Below are 15,620 nucleotides of genomic sequence, written 5' to 3'. Positions count from 1 at the left end.
GTTACTTCAATGGCCTTCAATTGTATCGAAACTACAGATAAAAGGAAAAATGGAGATAGGCCGTTTTGTACATATACTGAGGGGAAACTTGATGCAAAGCATTATGATCTACTGTTTCATTGCATTTAATAGAAATAGAGGACTTTGTGGCAAATAAACCAAGATTTTTATATAAAATCCACAGCCTTTAATACAGAGATTTTTGTTATAAAATTTGAAACATAGATTACTCACTTGCTTTTCTATGATATGCTAGTGTTAATTCTTTACAAAAAGTTCTAAGCAACCTGTAAATTTGAAAATACGTCGTGCTGAGTCACTAAAGTCGAGCGCACTCTAAAAGGTGTACTTGATTTGGTCCATATTTTTATTTGTTTTAACCAATAACTACATTAAAAAACTTGTTTTAAGGAAATCAATGCTAGCACTGCATGCAATCATCCTATATCTATCAGGGCAAAGGCTGTGGGTTTTCTATAAAATTTCCATATGTTTAGCATTGAATCAACACAAGGGTACATAAACCTTAATGATTGTGCTTTTTCAACATAATTTTCAAGAGTTACACAATTTAACCATTTTCATTTCGTAGCACATTCAGAAACCCTAATAATGATTTAAAACACAATGTCCACTTCATGTTTACTTTTTATATAGTCTCGATACATTTTCTGTGTGTATGAGTTTAAAACGTTAAACATGCAGTGTATCAGCTAACATGTGACTATTGTCACGTGACAAGTCGTCAATTTCATTCGCAGGTGGAAGATAGGTCCGCTGCTGTATGCCCTGAAGTAATCGGTGCCCTCAGGTAATCTCGGTAATAGTGCCATATGCGTAGTAATAACGATCTAAAAATAGAATAAACTAAAAATACATTGTTCTATTTTCTATTTAGACTGACAATACACAAGACTGGTTTAGTAAAGGTTACCTCAGGTAATCTATTGTGTTATGGCAACTAGTTCAATAAAGTCCTCACGAAACTTATGTATGAAGAATGGTTTAATAAAATTGACTTTGATATTAAACATATTTTATTTATTAAGATAGGAAAAGTTCTTAGCAACAGGCACATCATATTTAAAAGCGCTCTCTCCATATTAAATGTACAAGATATAATTCAATTATCAACAACTGTATTTAAAATAATGTAATATATAATGAAACATGCATGCTACTTATGAGCACATACGAGCAAATATGATGTGATTACAGTGTTACTTACTAAATGTAAAGTGTATTTAAATATATAGGCAATTACTCATTATTTATTCAAGTACCTTGAACCATGCAAATAGCCTTTATAACTAAGTCATTATGAATTAATGTTGAAGTAGAGGAGAAAAAAATGAATTAAACAAAAAATAAGTAAATTTCAAACAAAACGTTGAGTGTCACTGATGAATCTCTGAACAGATTTAAAAATAGCAATATTAAAATCAAATGTAAATTATCTGTTTCCAAAAATTACTAGTTCAATATTTATGTCAACATTATCCGCAATAGAGTAAATGGAGTCCAAAAAAAAGAGGGACGAAAGATATCAAAGGGACAGTCAAACTAATAAATCTAAAATAAACTGACAACGCCATGGCTAAAAATGACAAAGACAAACAGACAAACAATAGTACACATGACACAACATAGAAAACTAAAGAATAAACAACACGAATCCCACCAAAAACTAGGGGTGATCTCAGGTGCTCCAGAAGGGTTAGCAGATCCTGCTCCACATGTGGCACCCGTCGTGTTGGAATCAAATATGATCTGTATTATATCACTGTTCTTAGGGCAAATAAATGAGAAATGTTGGTTGCCTTTAACAGGGGGAAAACAATTTGTACAAAAAGTATTGTCGGATAAGAACTGATAAAACAAATGAGATTTTAGGTTGCTAGCATTATTTCTGCGTTGACAATGAATTTTATTAAGTATCCTTATCCCATGGTACCTTTGTTGACTATTATTCGTGTGTTTCTCTGTCATATATTTTTTTCCCATTTATTTGTATTGTAGTCCTGTATGTAATGTTGTCATTTAAATGTTATAATTAACATTGCCATTAAAGCGGGAGGTTTGGCATGCCACAAAACCAGGTCCAACCCACCGTTTTTGTTCTTAAATGCCCTGTACCAAGTCAGGGAAATGGCTATTGTTATATTATAGTTCGTTTCTGTGTGTGTTACATTTTAATGTTTTGTTTCTGTTGTGTCATATTTCTCTTATATTTGATGCGTTTCCCTCAGTTTTAGTTTGTAACCCGGATTTGTTTTTTCTCTATCGATTTATGAATTTCGATCAGCGGTATACTACTGTTGCCTTTATTCAATATAAAGTTTTTGTCTTGAGGAATTACATCGTAATCCTGTAATAGTTCTAACAGCTTCTATTTGAATATTTTGAAGACACTCAGACTTAAGCTACAGGGATCAATTGCTAAAAAAAACATCATCATTCTCTTATATGGGTATAATAAAAGCATAATAAATACATATAAGGGAACTCCTATATCATAAATGTTTAACTTAACAATAAACTCATCATAAATACCAGGATTAATTTTGTATTCACGCCAGACGTGCGTTTTCTTTATTGACAGATTACCTGAGATCACCTTTATAAAACAAATCTGAATACACTACAGATTACCTGAAGACATTATTAAAACAGTTTTCATTCACAACATATTACATAAGGGGTTAACTAAACCAGTCTTTATACACTTCACATCTTCATTCAACGAGTCGTCATACACTACAGATTACCTAAGGTCACCGTTATAAAACCCGTTTCCATACACGACAGATTACCTGAGGTCATCTTTGTTAAACCAGTCTGCATACACAGATTACCTGAGGTCACCTTAATTTAACCAGTCTGCATATACCTGAGGTCGCCATCATCAAACAAATCTAAAAACGCTTCAGATTACCTAAGGCCACCTTTATCAAAGAAGTTTTCATACACAACATATTACCTAGGTTCACCTTTATTTAACCAGTCTGTATACACAGATTACACAAATTACCTGAGGTCACCTTTATTAAACAAATCCCAATACACTACAGATAACCTATGGTCACCTTTTAGTGAACAACTCTACATTCAAAACATATTTCTGAGGTCAACATTATTAAACAAATCTCAAAACACTACATATTACCTGAGGCAACCTTTATTGAGCCAGTCTTCATACACGACAGATTACCTGAGGTCACCTTTGTTTAACCTGTCTGCATACACCATTTACACAAATTACCTGAGGTCACCTTTATGAAATCAGTCTGCATACACAGATTACCTCAGGTCACCCTTATTAAACGAGTTTTCATAGACAGATTACCCGAGGTCCCCTTTATAACACAAATCTGAATACACTGTAGTATATACAGATTGGTTGAATGAAGATGAAATCAGGTAATCTGTAGTGTATGAAGACTGGCTTAATAAAACCCTTATGTAATCTGTTGTAAGATATTACAGCATAATTATATGCTCTAGCATTGTATCTATATATCTTCTATAACAGGGATATACCTGAGGTCACCCTCCCTAAAAAAACAAATATAACCCATTTTACTCAAATTAACTCAGTTCACATTAAGAAAAAAATTACACACACAATACAACGTCCATAAAGTCCTTCATTTTAAAGTGAACAAATTATTTATTACAGATTTATATACCCTAGCATTGCATCTAATAGTTATTCATTATAAGTGGTACATATGGTTACCCTCTGAAAAAAAAACCCTATAAAAATTACCAATTAAGCTCAAGTTATCTTAACAAATATATGACATAAACTATGCAATGTTCGTCATGTTCATGAAGTCCTACATTTAAAATGAAGAAATTAGTTTATTACAGCATAAATATATACCCTAGCATTGTATCTCTTATTATGTTCCTGATGAAGATAAATCCAGAAAAGCGCTTCGGATGCAAGAAATTATGAAACGTGTTGTTTTAATTTTTTTTACATCACTGGGTCGATACCTCTGCTGGTGGACTATCAGTCCCCGAGGGCATCATCAGCTCAGTAGTCAGTACTCCGATACTGACATGATTTAACAAACTTTACTTAAATTGTCCGTTTATAAATTTTGAATATATTAAGAAACTAAGGTTTCAACTCCCTCAGGCAAAGTTGGCTTTAGATGAATTTTGCTATTTATTTTAGGTATTTTTGACATATAGCTCTTTCAATGTTTCGGTACTTATACATCTTCGGATTTCAAATGTTTGGCTTTGAGCATTCCTGATGAAAGTAAATCCAGAAAAGCGCTTCGGACGCAAAAAATTATTAAACGTGTTGTTTTCAATTTTTTATTCTTTTATTATAGGGGTACCTTAGTTCACCCCAAAAATAAAACCCGAATATAACCCATTTAACTCAAAATTAACTCATTTCACCTTAAAAATACATTACACAAACAATACAACCTCTATGAAGTCCTAATGAATCAATTAATTTATTACATAATAGTTATATACCCTAGCATTGTATCTATTACTATTTTATTACATTGATACCTGAGGTACCCCCCACCAAAAAAAAAACCAACATAAGAGATATAACCCATCTAACTCAAGTTATCTTAACAAATATATGACATAAGCTTTGCAGTGTCCATGAAGTCCTACATTCAGAATGAAGAAATTAGTTTATTGCAGCATAATAATATATCATAGCATAGCATGTACTATTCTTTAATTACGGAGGTTACCTGAGGTCACCACACCCCCTAAAAAACCATCACAAAATACAACCAAATCATCTCCAATGAACAAATTTATATATATACCTGAACAAACACATAACATAAACAATACAACGTCCATGAAGTGCTACATTGAGAATGAAGAAATTATTTAATTACATCATAATTATATTACCAAGCAATATATCTATTTTGTTTTTTATTTTGGTATTAAGCCGCATTACAACATGGTATTAAGATTGATCAATATAGGGAACTATCTTTTCGTGCGAAATAATCGACGACCAATTTACCCGGTTACCTGAGGGCACCGGTTACCGGGAGGGTCTAAAACGCGGAAGTGGAAAACACGGAAGTGGAAAATGGGTGTATTATAACTAATATCTCCGGAACCGCTTAAGTTAAATCGATAAATAAAACAGATTCTGAAAGCTATTATAATAGGCTATAAGATAAAATTAAAAAAATATATATTTGAATATGCTTTTTTACCGAAAAGTTGACCGGAAGTCTTTCTTAGTGTGACTCTGGCAACGCATTTTTGAACATTAAAACTTAAATTCACGAAAAAGCATATAACCCGGTCAAAGTCTGTAAATTGATTCTTAAAGATATTTAAATGACAAATATTATGATATAAATAAAAAAATAAATATATTACTATAAAAGGGCTAAAAGTTGACCGGAAGTCACCCTTGTATATAAATGATGAAGTCAAAATCGAGAACATGATTCCTAAAGACAATTCAATAACAATTAATATGATATAAAGAAAAATATATTTACATTACTATAAATGGTAAAAATGTTGACCGGAAGTCACCCTTGTATACAAATGATGAAGTGAAATTTTCACTTTGATACTAAAATTCTCAAAAATATAAAAAGCCCGGTCAAAATCCTGAAAATGATTCAGAAAGAAAATTCATTGACAAATGGTATGATATAGAAATATAGAAATACATACCTCAAAATTCAAAATAGAAAAAAAATGTTGCCCGGAACCCTATCTTGTGTGTAAAAGAATAAGTAAAAAATTCAACTTCAAACTAAAATTTACGTAAAAATACTTAAATGGAACTGAACTAATGCTAAAATTTATATAAAAAAAGTAGATATCAAATACCTAAATTATATGTAATAAAATTAATGAGCAAAACATTAAAATAAAATAGCAAAGTCTAGACCGACAGTCTCTTTAATGCTTTTGAATTTTCAATTCAATTCAATATTTTATTTAAGTCTCATCTCTCAATAATATATAATACAACATTACCTTAAATGTAAAAATATATAAATATAAAAAGAGAGCCATTCTGTACAGAATTACAGGAGACTATAACATTAAAAATTATATAAAGAATGCATCTATTATAAAACATATTGACATTAACATTATTTACAGTATAAAACATTTCTACGTCTATTTAAAATAAGATTACAGGCTTTGGCACAGCTACGAATCATATTATTATCTGTAAATAAAAAACACTAATTTCTGTTTATCATCAAAAGACATAAAATCACTATTAAAATGTGTTGCTTCATCAAATAATTTTTTTCTAAAATCATCATACAAAGGACACGATAAAATAACATGGGCTTCATCTTCTAAAATATTCATACAATTATCACAGACTCGATCTTTTAAAATTAATTTTTCAAATCTCCCCGTTTCTATTCTTAGACAATAAACATATATCTCCGGCAATTCAAAATCACTCTGGTAAATGGTTAATTGAAAAATATCCCGGCATGTTTGATCCTTATTCTGGAATAACAAACAATCTTTCCGAAAGTATGAATGCCTTTTTAAAAAGAGAAAATTATTGGAAAGAGCTACCAGCAGATTTACTGGCTTTGGGTTTTTATTACATACAAAATTTTGAGAATTTCGAAATTTTACGTGGACGTTCTGGTTTAGGAAATTATCATTTAAAAAAGAGTTTAGTAGAGCATTTATTTCACCATCAGATGTTATATTTCCAAAAAGAATTGTAAGTCCTGATGAAGTAATTAAATATTTAAAAAACGACAAGCCACGTTTTCAGTCTAATTCTTTCCAATCTGACACTAATCCTTTAGGCAATTTAAATTCACAAATTAGAAAATAATGAGGTAATAGTTAATCAACAACCTGTCATAGAATACCCGACTGATAGCAGTCAACAAAGTTTGGCACGGTTTATTGTTGACAATAATTTAATTACTTTGGTTCTACGGCAGCAGTCCTTTTGCGCCAATTACTGTTTTTCAGGGGTATCATTTGTGCCAAATTTTATTTTCAAAATGTATCAATTGCGCCAATATTCGGAACTCATTTGCGCCAATTTACCTGTACATATATCTATCATAAATATTAATGATTACTATATATGTATTCTTATGTTAGGAGATATTTCACCATAAAGACGAGTTTCTGAAGAGAATTAAATGACTTAAGCAGCATTAGACAGTCAATGTACAGAGAGAGAATAAAACTTATTGCTTTGCTTAACAAAGATATGCCAATATAGAAAATAGAAGTTTTTGCTCTTTATGTTTTAGCCACAAATGTTGATGACACAGAGCTTTGTTCCCACCATGCGTATGGGCTTTATTATTATTATGAACTATTTATTAACTATTTTATGGATTTCATCCTTCAATGTTTGTGTTTTGGACAATAAAAAGAAGTTAAAAGCTAATACATACATTAAATTGGGAAGTACCCATGCAGCAGCAGTAATACAAACATATGTTTCAGAAAAGGAAACATGTGCCGTGTTACACTGTCGGTTCCAACTCTGAATAAAGGAGTAAGGAAGTAATTTTCTTTTAACTAGCGCAATCGTATGTTTTATTTTTGGCGCAAATGAATCCATCTAATTTTAAAACATGTGGCTCAAACGTAGCATTTGAGAAAAAAGGTTGTGGCGCAAAAGGACGCATTTTTGGCGCAAACGGTACTCTCCCGGTTCTACAAAGAAAAAAAAAGAAAGATAGACGATATCAACTTAGATGAAATAGAAACCCCCACTAAAAAAACAAAAACTCTATCAGATCTCCCGTGGATAGGGTATTTCGAATCTTGTTCTCGATTTTGACCGGGCTTTTTATATTTTTGTGAATTTTAATTCAAAGTTGAAAATTTCACAATATGTGTACACAAGGGTGACTTCCGGTCAACTTTTTGCCCTTTTATAGTAATATATATTTTTTTCTTTATATCATATTATTTGTCATTTAAATGTCTTTGAGAATCAATTGACAGACTTTGACCGGGCTTTTTATATTTTTGTGAATTTTAATTCATAGTTGAAAATTTCACTTCAACATTTGTGTACAAGAGTGACTTCCGGTCAACTTTTTGCCCTTGTATAGTAATATATTTATTTTTTTGTTTATATCATATTATTTTTCATTTAAATGTCTATAAGAATCAATTTACAGACTTTGACCAGGTTATATGCTTTTTCGTGAATTTAAGTTTTAATGTTCAAAAATGTGTTGCCAGAGTCACACTAAGAAAGACTTCCGGTCAACTTTTCGGTAAAAAAGAATATTCAAATATATATTTTTTTAATTTCATCTTATAGCCTATTATAATAGCTTTCAGAATCAGTTTTATTTATCGATTTAACTTAAGCGGTTCCAGAGATATTAGTTATAATACACCCATTTTTCACTTCCGCGTTTTCCACTTCCGCGTTTTAGACCTTCCCCCGGTTACCTCAGGGCCTACATCAGCGGAACTTTCTTCCACCTGCATTTCATTCTTCCTTGTGGATGTTTACTTCATTTTCATCTACTTAGATTTTCTGACGGGAAGCTGGTAAGGTTAAACTGTTAATCAAAACAAAAAAAAACGTCTTGGCTCTTTTACATTATTTGTATTTATTACACACGTTACAGTTACATCAATTTTAAATACAAAAAATTGAAAACGAAAGTACTGTCAATGGCTTATCAACAATACCTAAGAAAGATACACGCTCGAGGATACACGTCTAACTTCTGATTTGGTATGTAATTTGGTGTAAAATTGTTGACCATGTTAACAGTAAACTATAATAAATAGTAGACTGTTTTGAATTGATAGGAATTGAAAGAAAGGAAGTCAGACATAATAACAGAGATCGACGGACTTACAAAGTGCAAGTCCTATCTGAGGGGGAGGACAGGGGGGTACCCTTCTCCCTTCTCCCACCCCTCTTCTCCTTTCTCCTACCCCCGTTCTCCTTTCTTCCATTAGAATAAAACATCTCCTTTTGAGATATTTTTTCTTGAAATATTAGAAAATTTTTTAAAAGGAGAGATATTTAATTTTTTCTCCTTTCTCCAACTTTTTCTCCTTTCTCCCAGCCTTCCTCTCCTTTCTCCTACCCCTTTCTCCTTTCTCCCACCCCTTTCTCCTTTCTCCTACCCCCTTTCTCCCTGTCTCCCTTACCCCTGTCCTCCCCCTCCTATCTAGTCCAAATAATTATGACGTCTTGAAAGGCTATTATAATTTTTTTCTTTGACAATTTGTAAGCTGGCGTCAAAGAAAAAAAATTATAATAGCCTTTCAAGACGTCATAATTATTTGGACTAAAGTCCTATCATGAAAACATTTATTTCTGAAAAGGCGAATTGTTTATTTATGAGCCATGGACAGTATGAGTATTCATATGTATAAGTCTCGTTTGTATGTAGATCATTAGATAAGATACAATTGCCAATGAGACAACCAAAGGAACAAGGGGCTACTTGTGTTTGTGATCAACAGGTTGGGAACAAACCTCCTGGATGGTGATTATACCTGTATAGAGGGATAATCCTTCTTTAGAGGGTAAAAATTATCCCTCTATAGAGGGGTATTTTTGTTTGCACTGGATTTAAAGCAAATTAAGGCAGAATGGCATTTTCTAGTTATATTAGCTATAATCTCTAGCATTATATGCATCAACATATGCACTTTACTAAAAATTGGGATAACCAGTTTTCTGCTAAAGTGACAAAACTTGCAATCTATTGTATACCTATCTGAACACCTGATCAACAACAAAAGGAATAGTTGACCTTTAAATTTCATGTTAAATCTAACAATAGAAATTCTGTTCAGTGAGGCATAAGTGAGTAGATTTTACCTGATCATCACAGCTTTCAATCATGGTTAATAATAGATTTTATATTTAGTTAGATAAGCATCAAACTGGGCATGTGCATATTAAATTAAGTACATCAATTGGTGCATCAACTGTTCCAGGTTACTCTCATAATAAGAAGAGAATGCCATTCTGCCCTAATTTGCTTTAATTCCAGTGCAAACAAAAATACCCCTCTATAGAGGGATAATTTTTACCCTCTAAAGAAGGATTATCCCTCTATACAGGTATAATCACCATCCAGGGGGTTTGTTCCCAACCTGATCAACGGTATATATAGGTCACTGTACTGCTTTAAACAACATGAACAATTATCAAAACTCGTAATGTATTGTAAGTTAATAAAAATCCCGCTTTTAAATTTGCTTCCTCAATAGTTTGATAGCTAATTCTGTAAAAGACCCTGCTCTTAGCGATCCATTTTTGTAGTTCCTTCCCATAGACCCTATATGAATAGATATCTTTTTTCATCTAAACTGACTCACAGAGCTAGCAGTAGGGGCATACTTATCATGCTTATATGGCAGAAACGAGTGTATTCCTTATAAAATAATGTTTAAATGACTTTCAGTCTTTTGTTAAGTTATTTTTTTTAATTTTGATATATATATATAAAAATAATTTTGTTTTATTGCAAATGAGACAAATTACAAACAAAGTTCAATTTAAGTATCAGAAGGCTTAACTCATCAGATCAGTTCAAAGAAAAACATAAAAAAAAGCAAACGACAGACAGGTTGTGGCAGGGTATATATCCATCACTAACAACAAACAAGACACAAAGAACAGATCTGAGAGTACTCGCAGTTACTGACAGTTAGTTGAGAGCAAATAACAACAATAAAAAATGTAAAGATAGTAATTTTTCATTGCAGAACAGTTAAGCGTTACTGATGAGTCGTATGTAGACGAAACGCGCGTCTGGCGTACTAAATTATAATCCTGGTACCTTTAATAACTAATTAAAAGGGGGTCTCATTTTGGGGTTCCGATCCCGGATCCCGCTAACTGTTTTGTCAGATCGCGTATCCCGCTTACACTATGCACGTAAACAATTCTCATTTTTTTTGTAATTTCCCGGGTCCCGATAGACCTCATTTCCCGTTTTCACGACACAATAATTTGATTTTCACCTGTCACGCTTACAAAAAAATCGGCAGTCACGCTTAGACCCCAATGAGACCCACTTAAAACACACATTTAGCTCTTTCAATTTATCATGCTTTGCTTGTTAATTAAGTCATTTCAATCCGGTATAGAACCTTTCTGCTTTTGGAAATTTTGAACTAGTTTTGTTCATTGATAATATTTGTTTTATGTGTCTGAATTTTTAAACATTGGCAAAAAGGCAACAGTAGTATACCGCTGTTCGAAAGTCATAAATCGATTGAGATCAAACAAATCCAGGTTGAAGACTAAAACAGAGAAAAGCACATCCACTATAGGAGGAAAACAACCAAACAACAGAAACACTGAAGTCCAACAAAAACAAACGACAAAGTGTTACGGCCAGAAATCACCTTTAAATTGTAGCCAACAAAAGACACAAATCAATAGTAAAATTTAACAAGATTGGTTATACACAAGTATATATACTTGAAACGGAAAATTCTACATACCTAGATATTTAAATTACGCATCTTTTGTAATGATCATTCTGGAAACTTTATCATGGTTATGTAAGTGAAATTAAAAGTTCGAATCATTCCATGAGTATCTATAATTGTTCCAATGATTTCTAAACAGCAAAGATGTAACATAATGTGTATTATTTTGTAAAAACATTATAATGTAAACATTCTTAAGCCACACAAAACAAATCAGGCCAACTAAATAAATATGATAATAACAATATCATAACAAAAGCAACACACACACATAAACAAACTGTAAGATTAAATTTGCCATTTTCCTGTTTTGGTACAGGACATTTTAAGTCAAAATGGTGGGTTGAACCTGGTTTTACGGCTTGCCAAACATCGTGCATTTATGTCAATGTTAAATATAACACTTACATGATATCATTACGTGACAGGAATACAGTATAAATAAATGCAAAAACATTCAGGACAGAGACATATACAAATAAACAATACAATAGAACATTTCGACATGCTTACCACAGAATAAAAACGAACACGTAAAACAAACTAGGACAGTACGCAAACAAGCACAGCAGTGCTACGACCTGTCCGTCACATGACTGGATCAACGTATCACTAAATTGACATCACAAATAAATTTCTAAAAAATGAATATAAATCAAGGTTATGTTTGTAATTATGTTATTTGATGTATATTACAACAATAACAATAATATGAATATAGAATTGTGTAAGTAATTAGATAATTAATTGTATTATCTAGCTATGTCGGTATTTTATCTAAATCAAATAAAAGCACACGTCCTGTGTTTAGTCGAATCTGATTAATCTGATCTATGTTGTTTGCAAAGAGCTTGTACTTTTTTAGTCGTTTCAATGATGACAGTTTCCATCGTCTGCAAGTATCAGTGAGGATGTTATTCTTGAATAATTCGCTCATTATTTTTATATCAAACTTGTTAATATATTAATCAGTGTATCCTTCCTTTTAGATACAATCATAATATGGCCGCGTCTGATATCAAGTTTTGTAACTTATGTAAAGAAGATGACGTCAACAATGAAGCAATAACATGGTGCACAGAATGCGATACATTTCTATGCCATGATTGTGACAAACACCATTCAAGAAATAAATCATCAAAACAACATACAACTCTTCTATCAAACGACTATGAGAAGTTACCAGATTTTATCAAAAAGACAAGTAACATGTGTCCTTATCATGACCAGAGATACGAACTGTATTGTCCAAATCATTCAGCTGCTTGTTGTTTGCAGTGCTTTACAGACAAACATCAGAACTGCAAGGATTTAAAACGCCTGACTGATATTATGAAAGATGTAAAATCGTTAACGTCAGTGACCCGTGTTGAACAAGATTTGAATGATGCTAACGAAAATTATGAAATGATCATTACATATTTGAATCGTCGACTATCAACGATACTAAATCAGAAAAAGACTAAAATCGAAGAAATTAACCTTATACGCAAATCTTTAAATGAACATTTGGATAATTTAGAACAAAGAGTGATAAAGGAACTAGATGTAGAACATAACAAGCTGGAGACAGAAACAAAGAAAGTTATAAATCAGGTGGAGACCAAACGTAGTCGTGTCAAAAACTATCTAGAAGACCTCACAAAAATGAAGAATTTCGCAACTGAGCTCCAAACTTTTATTGGGATACAGGAAATGGAAAATATGACGACAGAAGAAGTTAGATATCTTCAGAAATTAATACAATCAGGCGACCTTGACGAATTGAATATCGAAGTAAACATTTCGTCCGATGTAAAATCCTCTGTACAAAAGCTCATATGTTTTGGAAGCGTTTCTGTAAGTTCGGTTCCATGTAGTTTAGAACTGAAAAAGAAAGTTGAATGTCAAGTACCAATATCTGTTCCTGCGGTGAAAACGATTAATGATATCAGTCCAGTTTTAAAACAAAAAATCATGCTCCCCAAAAACGCCACGAATATAACTGGTTGTCAAATTCTGCCGAATGGTCACCTTTTATTTGTAGATAAGACAGCCAAGCAACTGATAAAATATAAGAACAAAGATAATGACATAGAAACAGTCATCACGTTCGGAGATACACCTTATTATGTTTGCTATATCAAAGAAAATACTGTTGCAGTTACTCTATGCGACAGTCACAAAATCGTAAAGATCGATTTAGTCAGTAGAGAAATAAGTAAAACCATTGTACGAGAAAATAATACAAAGTGCTATGGCATTGATTCCAATGGCAAAGTAATAGTTGTTGCAGAATATCTAAATAGTGATATGAGTGAAAGTGTTTATATTCTAGATCTTGAGGGTAGAGAACTTAGATGCATAAAAATGAATTCAAAATTGTGGGAATGTCTTACTATGTTTAAAGACAAATTCTACTGCACTAATTGGAAAAGCAACAAAGTGTTGTCTATGCAGGACGATGGAGACACGTTATGGGAAAATGACACCAAAGAATTAAACAAACCGATAGGCATAGCGATAGATAACAACCAGTTTATCTATGTAGCATGTGAAAAAAGCAACAATATCATTATAATTTCACCGGATGGTCTAACAAGTAGGATGTTATTGTCAGAAGCCAACGAAATCAACGTACCGACAGACATCTCCATTGACAGAAAAACACAGAGTCTTCTTGTTAGTAATAGGACAAACGGTGTTGCTTTCCTGTTTAGAATTTAAAGCAATTTATAAATGTTATCTGTAGAAGAAAATGAAAATATTTATAGAAAAAAATATACACTTAAAATAACATCAAAACAAGACATTAATAAATTTCCAAAGCTGCATGCCGATGACCGTCATTTGGCCTATAACGGTTTAATAAATTGGGACCTCGATTGGGACTTGGATGAAGAGATGTCTCATTGGAACTTAAACCACATCTACATGTACATATAAAGATGTATAATGATATACATGTTAAAGATGAACATATTATGTCTTCATGTCCGCCAGTGATCAAGGTTTCATTGTAATACGCGAGTTTAGTGGAAACAATATATCTTTATATATCTATCTGTCTTTATTATTTGCTCTATTCGATATATATATATATATGTTATATATTTGCCATTTCATCTTATCTTTTCACATCATGTTTTAATACGTAAGATACGGTTTCAAATAATTTTTGTATGCATTAATCGGTTACTGAAGAAATGTATTTTACTGGAATATATTAAAAAGAAGATTTGGTATGATTGCCATTGAGACAACTCTCCACAAATGACACAGAAATTAACAACTATAGGTCACCGTACGGCTTTTAACAATGAGCAAAACTCCATAACCGCATAGTCACCTTTAAAAGGCCCAAAAATGACAATGTAAAACAATGCAATGAGAAAACTAACGGCCTTATTTATATAAAAAATGAACGAAAAACAAATATGTAGCACGTAAACAAACGTCAACCACTGAATTACAGGCTCCTGACTTGGGACAGCCACATACATACACATTCATGCAAGTTTTGACTAGATGCCAATGTATGTAATGTCTTCGGGGAGTGTATCAAACCAGCATTACATCTTGATACAAATTCTGTCCAACCTCATTTTAAGTTTTTAAACAACCTTCGAAAGTAGAAACCATTGTCCGACTTGTTAAAAAATACACAACTATGTTAACGTATTTCTTCTGTAACATTTGTGATATGTTTATTTAGCTCCTTTTTCAATAATTTAGAGGGACATTTTTAGTGTGTATACATCATGTACATTTAATTGTATTTATCTACCTTTGATATTTTGTTTGTTCCAATTTAAAAATCTCAAATTTCTATAGAACTAGAACACACCCGTAATATCACGAGTCCGTGACTGAATTAAAGTATATAACTATGCGCAAGCCTTATTTTAGTATTAGTATTGTCATCTGATAAAGTCATGCCGATTATAAGATACACAGTTTTTCTCTGCTTTCAAGTCTTTCTGTTTGAACTCGTCGAACTGAAACAATAATATTAATTATTTGGAAAACAAAAGGTCCTGGAATGGAGTATTTTTTAATCAACAGCATTGTCCTATATAAGTTATAAATAAAGTTGAATTCTTTGCTTCGCTGTTTTACGTCATGCCCACTAACAAATTGAAAACTGTACCTATACGCCTTATTTTTAGTCCAGATTTTTA

The 15,620-nt window shown here is 32.1% G+C and overlaps 1 protein-coding gene across 1 annotated transcript; it reads left to right on the top strand.

Annotated features, from left to right (window-relative positions):
- Positions 1 to 8,433: 8,433 nt before the first annotated feature.
- On the top strand, positions 8,434 to 15,212 carry LOC139526967 (E3 ubiquitin-protein ligase TRIM71-like). The gene is made up of 2 exons (XM_071322156.1): positions 8,434 to 8,541; positions 12,450 to 15,212. Exon 2 carries the CDS (start codon positions 12,463 to 12,465, stop codon positions 14,164 to 14,166), a length of 1,704 nt encoding a protein of 567 aa, XP_071178257.1. The 5' UTR covers positions 8,434 to 8,541; positions 12,450 to 12,462; the 3' UTR covers positions 14,167 to 15,212.
- The last annotated feature ends 408 nt before the right edge of the window (positions 15,213 to 15,620 follow it).

This window comes from Mytilus edulis, chromosome 6 (assembly GCF_963676685.1).
Source record: "Mytilus edulis chromosome 6, xbMytEdul2.2, whole genome shotgun sequence".
NCBI classification, from domain to species: domain Eukaryota; kingdom Metazoa; phylum Mollusca; class Bivalvia; order Mytilida; family Mytilidae; genus Mytilus; species Mytilus edulis.
Note: the sequence above shows the minus strand (reverse complement) of the source record. Positions and strands in the feature narration are given on the sequence as shown.

Excerpts from the sequence above, each read along its gene's own strand:
- LOC139526967 (XM_071322156.1), top strand. The coding sequence starts at position 12,463 with ATGGCCGCGTCTGATATCAAGTTTTGTAACTTATGTAAAGAAGATGAC.